Genomic DNA, 9,216 nt, shown 5'->3' with positions numbered 1-9,216 from the left:
CTGGTGCCACGACTACATCGCAACCAACAATAGTGCACAAAATGTGCACGGCAAGCCTCAATCCCATCCTTGCCATGAGCACCCATCATGTCCTAGCCAATGGTGCCACTTGGACCACCTGTGGCTTCTATTACCTTGAGGTGGTCCTCGATCACCATGGCTGGTGTCAGGGGAGGAGAGGAGTGGCAAGGCACAGGGAGGAAAGGGGGTGAAGGGGGAGAAGACACATGGCATATTACCAGTGTGTCACATCAATGTGTGATTCCTTTATGGTATTCTTTTGTGTTTATAGTATTTTCTTTTTTTTTTTTTTAATTCTTGAGAAGTTACTTAGAGACTTCACAATAGGGAACCACCTAACGCGGCGTAAGTGCATTGGAAAATCTCAATTTAGCAATATTTGTTTTGGTGTGGGAGGGGGCAAACCAAAATGAGTACAAAAACACAGAACTTATATCTATCTATACTACATAAATAGGTCTTTGTAGGAAGTTCGGACCAGAATTGCGTGCCATACTTTCAAGCCAGATGAACAGAGACTATAATTTCAAGCTAAATAAACAAGGCATTTTTGCTCACAAAGAAAAAATAATAAACAAACCAGACATTTTTGCCAGAGAAGTAAAAGAAATTCAGGAACTGCCACGCTGTCTGGTTTAATGGACAGTCTAAAAAAAATTATAGAGTCGTGAAAAATAACGATGTTTTTATTATTATTGAAAAAATATAATTGCAAGCATAATTATGTACTAATATGTGTATTAATGTGATGTAATTAATCAAAAAGTAGATTTTTTTGAAAACAGTATTAATTTAAATTTTAAGTATGAATGAATCAATATTGATATACAGATTAGTACGCGACTGTGCTTATATATAATAAAACTCATTATTATTTCATCTTCTCTAAACAGAGCATCTGTCCCCTATTAAGGAATCCTCTAGTATTGCAACCCCAGCGCATATTGTCATATTATTTGGACAAGGAGTACCTAACGATTACCATAGGATGCACAGGCTTTAACCAGAGCTCAACACGAGAACCATTTGAATTCATGGAAAACGCAAAGGATGCGTGCTTCAAGCCCTTTTAGCCATATAAATCTGTATAATTATTATATACAAGAGGGCATAACACAATTGTCCATTTTCACATACTTTAATTGCAACTGATAAGACTACACACATAAAGGATAAACCGGCAAAGAGAGGATATAATACAAGTCGAGACATTTCGCTTTCCCTTTCTTCCCCATGTGAGAGTTTTCCCATCATCTTCTATTTTTTTTTTTTTTTCCCCCCTTCTTTTTCTTTCAGGTTAGTTCCCCTTTAATGGCTCTGGCAGCCCTTTGTATTGCTCTGGCAGCCCTCCAAATCTCATGCTGAATTGCTGCTTGCCTTTCTTTTCTATTCATTCTTGCAGATCCAGAAATAGCATCTGCTACTCCAGGGAAGAAAACTAGCTTGCTTTCATAGTCACTGGGAGGCCCATAAATCTACTCCCAAAAAAAAAGAGTTTTTAAGAAAATAATAACAATAAAGGTAAAGTGAATCCAAAATAAGGATCCGAGTAGGAAGTTCTCTTCAGGAGTAGTTGTGAAACAGAAGCTAACGGGTTTTCTGGTCTACTACAGAATTACCAGTACAATGAATCAGCTCCAATGAGTAAAAGGAAAAGGAAATCACTTACAAGATGCTTAAACCACTGCCTTCCTTCAAGCCCCTCTGAATCCAAGAACCCTCTTTCAGCAAGCATCAGCCGATCATTCAATGCTCGCTTTTGCAACACTACAGAATCATCACTTGATTCTTGCTCTCTCAGTATCTGCTCTTCAAAACAAGAAATGCCTTACAATTTAGTTTCTTCTTTTCTTTAAATACAGGCAGGAAACAAAAAGTAAAAAAATAAAAATCAGAAAACCAAGCAAGAGGGAGATTTTGCATAGGAGATTTATAGTTAGTTTCACCCCAGTATTTCAAATGCCCAAAAAAGATTATTGGTTTACCTTTGCCTCAGCCTGAGCTGCTTTTGCTGCAAAGGTAAGTTCTTCAATTGATGCTACCAAAGGATGAATAGATACACTACCATCCAACAGGTTGCGCAAGACATCTGTATACTCCTGCCCATAAAAAGAAATTACAAGTTCAATATTTACTCCGTACAAATAAATAAAGACATTTCTAAAGTTCTATAGGATTTCAATTACTGGTGATGAACTAAAAAAGCTTCGTTGATGATGGCTGTGGCATCAAGCTCTGCTACTCAATCCTCCTTCAAAGTTCATCAGGCTTTTTTCAAACATGGATTTATTTATTTTCACCATGAAAACCAAGGACTAAGAAAAAATTGCTACACTACCAAAAAAACTGAACCGCAGTTACATGGTGGAACTCTTTTTCTTGTTTTTCCTTTGTGACCACATTTGATGTTCTCTAATTAGCATCCAAGTGTAAATATGCATGTGACCACATTTGATGTTCTTTAATTAGTCTCGAAGCAGGCCATGCGAAACAGTTACGATTGCATCAACTGGCCAGGTTACCCATCGCCGTTATCTGAGATGAAACTATGATTTACAGTTGGACCTCAACTAAATGGAAATTTCTCAACACAACACAGCATAGACTTAATCCTATTCGCATCTTGTTTTTTTAATCCTTGTCTGCAAGTAATTTCATCTAGAACTTAATTAGTCAATATTTCCCAAAACACGCTAGATATCCAAAAATAATAATAATAATAATAATTCCCAACAAAGCCTAAAAAAGATTACATGAGCACCTGCAACTGGTGAGCATAAGAGAGGTAATTGAATGGTAGAACTGAATCATCAGCCAGGTGAAGGGCTACAATTCCCCAAATTCCTGCAACTGAAGCAACGCAAAACAGAAACAATGTATCTTGAAGAGGCATAATATTTCATTGAAAAAATGTAAGTAAAAATCCATCTACCCTACTATGCTAGGGAAGAAGAAAGCTAACCAGCCACATGCCGCTGAAACTTTGGATCTCCGTACTTTGTCATCCAGTCATAGGAGTCAAAAGCAGTGTGGTATACAGGAAAATCTGAATAGAATTTGCCCCCCCGAAAAAAAAAAAAAAGGGAAATTTGAATAAGAATGAAGATTCATTACTTTACCAAACTCTCAAGGAGATGATGAAATTATTTATACCTCAAATGGGAATAATCAGATTCAATAAAGTTAGAACCCATTTTCTCCCAACAGTGGAAAATATGGAATTTCATAGAATTGCTCACAAACATACACGAGTATACCTTCTTCACACCTAATAAGACTTGATTTGATATGCAATATTTCTTAAAGGTCCATTTTTTCCATCTTAAAACCTGTGATGGCATCATGAGAGATTACCTCTGCCATAGTATATGTCAACAGAAGGAACCCCCGCATGTTGCAGGAATGGAGCAAAATCAGAATCAACTGCACTAAGCCTTTGTATCTACAGCACAAAAAATTTATGAATGATGAGAAAAATGACTCGGGACTGCCCCCGGGCTGGAACATGTTTCAAACTTAGTATAGAAAATCTACATATTAGGTAAACTTACAGTTGTGCCCATATTTGTGGCACCCCACCTCTCATACACCGTCGCACCCCCTAAATCTGGATCCTTGACCTAAAAAAAATCAGTTTGCATATTAATAGAGAGTTGAGTCACATTGCTCATACTCGAGCATCAAGACCAAGTCAAATCCGAAGAGAAGATAGTGAAATTATTTTATTTTTTATTTTTATTATTATTATTATTTTATTTTTTTTTCCTTTTTCCAGACTTCACCTTCTTTGTGACCTCACGAAGGAGATTGTCTAGCTGGGGAGTTGCTCTAACAAAGAAGTCTGGACCTTGAACAGCACAATCAACATTGAGGTAGGCAACAGCTTTGGAGCCAAGATTTTGGAGGTTTTCTTCAACCCACTCAGTGGATCCTATCTGAAAGAACAAATGAATATGTGGTCTAAATTTAGAAAGTTCATTCCACCAAAATCTGTCAAATATAAGTTTTAATGGCTAAAATAAGTTTCTTCAAGGCAGACAACAATAAACTAGATACACAGGCAGACTAACAAGAGTTGTTCCGTCCTTCCATCTTTGTATTTTTAAATGATCACAATTTTTGAGCGACAATAGGCAGAAAGGCAATTAGAATGGGGATGGTAGTCACCATAAAGTTAATAGCCAAATCTCTCTCTCACGAGCGGGCGCTCTGTGTTTTTGTCTTAAATGATTGCAATTGCCAGCCTATCGTAGGATGGGTGCCACAGTCACAATATGGTTAATCTCTCTCATAAATGGTGGAAGTGTCAAGTGTGTGTGTCCTCAAAATATGGAACTCCAATTAAAAGGACAATTACAGCAGTTTAAGGAGACCTAAAGCTGCAAGGTAGCAATAATGAAGGCAGATGATGGACATATTTTCTATATATTTAAATCTGCTAATAAAGTAGGACTCTCATTTGTTATGGCGTCTGCCTCAGCGGGAAACTACATGCATAAGAAATCAGACATTATCAGACATATAGTTTAAATACAACATACACAGGATGTCTTGTCAGACAATTATTCTCAATCACTTTGCAAAGCCAAAATTCATGACAACAACGAGAGAAATTCTCATCCCCCCCAACCCCACACCTTGGGTACCAATGGAAATGGAACATTACCTACCATCCCAAACTCTTCTGCATCCCAACTGCAGAGAATTATTGTCCTTCGAGGCTGCCAACCCAAACCCATCATACGAGCATATCGACGAGCAATGTCAAGCAGGGCTGCGGTTCCGCTGTTGGGATCGACAGCACCATATGTCCATGCATCTCTATGATTGCCAAGCAGCACATAGCGGTCAGGCTCTTCCAGTCCCCTTAAAACAGCAAAAACATTGTGGATTCGGACTACCCTTTCCTCCCCCTAAAAATGTGACAAGAAAGTTTGAATAAAAGAAACGTAAGAGAAGTTGGGAAAGATCAAGGAAAAAATTAATAAAGGAATAGAATCTGAAGTAAAGTCCTAGGATAAAAAATAAGGCAAACTGTAAGGATAAGAATCAACATAAGTACTACAACAACACATTTAAGCTTATAAAAGCAAAGCCGACGATGCTCTTCTCTCTAACAGGACCAGAAATCATTTCACTACATCAAGATATGTAATTGCGAGTTTCAATGGTTTTTAGGGGATTCAGACTAAATTACGCTTTTGCTCTAAATTCTCTTTTTGATGATGCTCTAAAAGATTTTTGGCTTTGCTGCTTTCCAAAAAGGATTATAGATAGGCAGATACCTCCCAAAATATACCTCGCAGAAATACATCCACACACGCACCAGGCCAAGCCAAAACTGCCTCAAGTTTGGAAAGCTTTCCTGAAATGGCATTCCCCAGGCAGTCCACGAGAAGTCATGGTTTAAAATCATGCGTCACGAATTATTTTGTGGGTGAGTCCAAGATTGAAACAACCAGCCAAACCGAAACACTCCCAAAATTTTTAACTGAAACAACACTGCCACCTAACTCCATATTTGACCAAAAAATGAGTTGGCTCTGTAAATAAAGACTACAAAAAAGACCAGCTTTCCAAAATCCCAACACATGTACAGAACTTTCTATCCAATCTCAAAAGTACGGAATCCACGACCAAATTAACCACGTCACAATTCAATCGTACCCACCACGGCGACATCCAAAAACTCTGATCAAACTTCACTCGAATCACTAGTCAGAAATAAAAGAAAGAAAGCACAAAAAGTCAAACACTATTTTATTGCAGAACAAAACACTTTTCCTACGACATTTGAGTCTTTGACTTCAATTTGCATTTTAGTTCGCCGTCACAGGGTAGATTTCTTACTCGGTTTTCTGCTTTATGAATGTCTTTATAGTGACATACGCTAAGCAATCATATATAGCACCAACCTGGTAACTGAAGTTCAAAATTGTGGGGCCTGGGCCGACATGCCCGGCCCCGATGCGCCAGTCCGGAGGAAACGGCGCGCCCCCAAGAGAGCCTAAGATGGCTCCGGCGGCCTCGGCGGACAAGGGCATGGACGGAATTTTAGGAAATCTTCTCAAAACCTCAGTCTCCTCCATGTCCAAGCTCTCGCCACCATCAACCCCCGCCCACCCGGGGCTCAGTGGGTCCCCCACGCCCCTCATCACGGTCCCTCTCTCAAAACCCTTCTTAAACTTGTCCCCCTCGGCGTACAGTAGCATAGCCACAGCCCCATGCGCCTCAGCCTTCTGGACCACAATCCCTCTGGGAAAATCACCCTTCCTCGCAATCACCACACACCCGCTAGCGTTCACCCCCAAGGCCCCCAGTGCACGATAATCTTCGTCCGTACCGTGATTAACGAACACCACCTTAGCGTAAGCCGACCCGGATGGCGAGTACGCATGGTAGGGTGGTACAACGTCCGGTGTCGCCTGGGTGAACTCCGTCAAGGGCAGGCGAAGGACAGTGCCGTTGATAAAATGCGCGGAAAGGGAGGAGTGCGTAGGATAGGAGAGGAGGGCCCGGTATTGGGCGGTGCGAGTTTCGAGTCCGAGGTCCTTGAAGTGGGAGAGTACGTAATGAGTGGTATCGAGGGAAGCTTTGGTTCCGGCGAGGTGAGGGTGCTGGGTAAGGGCGCGGAGGTAGGAGGCGAGGGTGTTGTTGTTGGCAGAGGAGAGAAAAATCTGGCGGAAGCGGAGAGCATTTTGGGATTTTGATGGAGATGGTGTAGTGCTTCGGTAGAGTGGAGTATAGAAGCCCAGAATGCAGAGGACAAGGATGAGCAGGAAGGTGCAAAAGGGAGATGGTTTCGACGTGAAGATGGTACTGGGCTTGCAGAAAACGGCTTCAGCCATTTCCAGAAAGAAAGACCGAGTTTAGAGAGAGAGAGAGAGTTTAGGGTTTGGAACTGGCGTTACATGAGAGGAGGAGGAGTTAGAACTGGTTTCTATGGGGCTTTCCAGCAGAGTTTCTCGGTGGGAGTTGCTTTTGTTGTTGTTTCTGTATAAATTTTTTAACGCTGTCAAGCGTGTATACATACGTATGCGATCGACAGTGATGTAAGGATCGGAAAGGCTACCTGAGAACTCTGTTATGAAGCAGTCTCCTTTCCTTTTTTATTCCGTACCCGAAGCATGCGTTTTGTTTTTTACGCGAGACTGGGAAGCATGCGAAAGTGGCCCTCCGGCCTTTTCAAGTGTATGGGATGGGCCTCCCTCCGGTTTCTTTGCAAATATCTTATTTTATCACGAGGTTGGTATTTCGGTTTATCTGCTCTATTATTAAAGTTTTGTTACATATAAATATAATCGCATATTAATCTATATATTAATACTAATTTATTTATATTTAAAATTTAAATTAACACTTTTTTTAATAAAATTTACTTTTTGATCAATCACATCACATTGATGCACATATTAGTGCATAATTATGCTTGTAACTATATTTTTTCATGATTAAAATATTATGTTTTGAACAACAATTGATAAACAAATATATATATATATATATGTTTAAAAAAAAAAGAGTGGAGAGTGGCTACCAGTGTAGCTTCTCTCTCTGGACAGGATCATAAGGGTGCCCACTTGCTGCGACACATTCGGTTTAAGTTATAGCTATTAGTCTGTATATCAATACTAATTTATTCATACTTAAAATTTAAATTAACATTGTTTTCAATAAAATCTACTTTTTGACCAATCACATCACATTGATGTACAGATTAGTGCATAATTATGCTTGTAACTATATTTTTTCATGATTAAAATACTATGTTTTGAACAACAATTGATAAACGAAAATATACATATGTTTAAAAAAAAAAAAAAGAGTGGAGAGTGGCTACCAGTGTAGCTTCTCTCTCTGGACGGGATCATAAGGGTGCCCACTTGCTGCGACACATTCGATTTAAGTTATAGCTATTGATCTGAGTAGAACAACTCATCACCATAATCCCACCAAGATGACAGCATGTAGGCTTCCAAAACTTTGATTCACAAATTTTATTAAGGTAAACTATTTCTAACTTGTTACCTCAAGTAAGAGAGAAAAGAACGATTCTCTAACCTTTATCAACTGAGTTATCTCCTGATGGTAATATATATATATATATATAACTAACTATTGTTTAAAATAAATAGTTCGACTAAACTAACTATTGTTTAAAATAAATAAATGCAAGTTGTAACTAATAGAATCTCAATCTTTTGATTGCTCGAAGATGTTCTTTGTTTTTTTTCCGCAACTTCTGTTTTACGTAGCAATCAAAGTATGTCTACTTTGGATACAAAACTAGGGTTATTCTTGCATTAATGAAAGTAACAAACGTGCATGGGTTGACCTTATAATGATCAAAGTCGAGAAAAGTTCCTTACAATTCTATGTTAGGATAGCTTCTTTTTTTCCTTTTTTCTTTTTTTTTCTTTTTTCAGGGGGAAAGGGGTTTAAACTTTAAAATCACTTTTGCGTATTCTTTATACACTTCATTAATATGATTGGCTACATCAAATTTTTTTAATACGCAATCAATCACATCAGTTAAATGTATAAAAGAGTATATAAAAATGACTGCACATAAAATTTTTATTTAGAAATTAGTCTGAGAAGTCATTTTTAGAGGAGAAACTATGTGTGTTGAAGATGTAACGAGCAAAGTGTAGCTGCAAAGTTTACTCATACAAGATTTGATGGTTGAAGGTGACAATTTCAATCGCATGTGAAGCGAGTCTTTGGGAATGAAGCTTATGTTCATTGTTCATATCCGCTGCCTTCTCAACGTTAAATACAACTAAACAAAAGAATCGAATACTCATTGTTCACGTTCTTGTATATATAGTTACAATCCCAAGGGTAACTGCAAGTGAAAATAAGTAAATTTAATTATTTAAATTATATATCTTAACACATACAATCTCGAGCATTTTGAAGTCCAAATGAAGTGACAGGTCGGCCTTCATTATGTTCTAAGAAGGATAAACAAGCGGAATTTTTATAACCGCTTTAATTTCTTCGTCCTATTTTCTTGATGTGATTTGAGGGAATAGCCCAACAGCTATTAGAAACACAATGCGGGAAAACCTCTTAATCCTCAACATCAACTTTTTCACGCCAGATTTAGGTTTGATAATGTCGTTGTCATTCCTGTGGAAATCAATTGTGAAAGGACACTCCAATACTAAGAACAGGGGTTGTGGATTCCAG

The 9,216-nt window shown here is 38.5% G+C and overlaps 1 protein-coding gene and 1 long non-coding RNA gene across 12 annotated transcripts; one reads left to right on the top strand and one right to left on the bottom strand.

Moving 5' to 3' along the window:
* Nucleotides 1–1,052: 1,052 nt before the first annotated feature.
* Nucleotides 1,053–7,157, bottom strand: LOC122279287 (probable glutamate carboxypeptidase AMP1). Of its 11 annotated transcripts, none has more exons than XM_043089825.1 (10): nucleotides 5,937–7,151; nucleotides 4,692–4,934; nucleotides 3,804–3,956; nucleotides 3,573–3,641; nucleotides 3,376–3,463; nucleotides 2,984–3,067; nucleotides 2,783–2,901; nucleotides 2,007–2,120; nucleotides 1,691–1,825; nucleotides 1,053–1,496 (listed from the first exon to the last, which is right to left on the bottom strand). In XM_043089825.1, the coding sequence occupies exons 1-10, from the start codon at nucleotides 6,867–6,869 to the stop codon at nucleotides 1,314–1,316; spliced, it is 2,121 nt and encodes a 706-aa protein (XP_042945759.1). In that variant the 5' UTR covers nucleotides 6,870–7,151; the 3' UTR covers nucleotides 1,053–1,313. The 11 variants fall into 11 exon arrangements, 3 of the variants coding, with proteins under 3 accessions (XP_042945759.1, XP_042945760.1, XP_042945761.1); XM_043089826.1 differs by having other exon boundaries at nucleotides 2,783–2,871; nucleotides 5,937–7,148; XR_006229544.1 differs by having other exon boundaries at nucleotides 1,409–1,496; nucleotides 1,691–1,830; nucleotides 5,937–7,156.
* On the top strand, nucleotides 1,421–2,190 carry LOC122279288. Its single transcript, XR_006229552.1, has 2 exons — nucleotides 1,421–1,542; nucleotides 1,635–2,190. It is a non-coding gene; the product is annotated as an uncharacterized LOC122279288 (long non-coding RNA).
* Nucleotides 7,158–9,216: the final 2,059 nt, after the last annotated feature.

Source organism: Carya illinoinensis, chromosome 10, assembly GCF_018687715.1.
Source record: "Carya illinoinensis cultivar Pawnee chromosome 10, C.illinoinensisPawnee_v1, whole genome shotgun sequence".
Classification (NCBI taxonomy): domain Eukaryota; kingdom Viridiplantae; phylum Streptophyta; class Magnoliopsida; order Fagales; family Juglandaceae; genus Carya; species Carya illinoinensis.
Note: the sequence above shows the minus strand (reverse complement) of the source record. Positions and strands in the feature narration are given on the sequence as shown.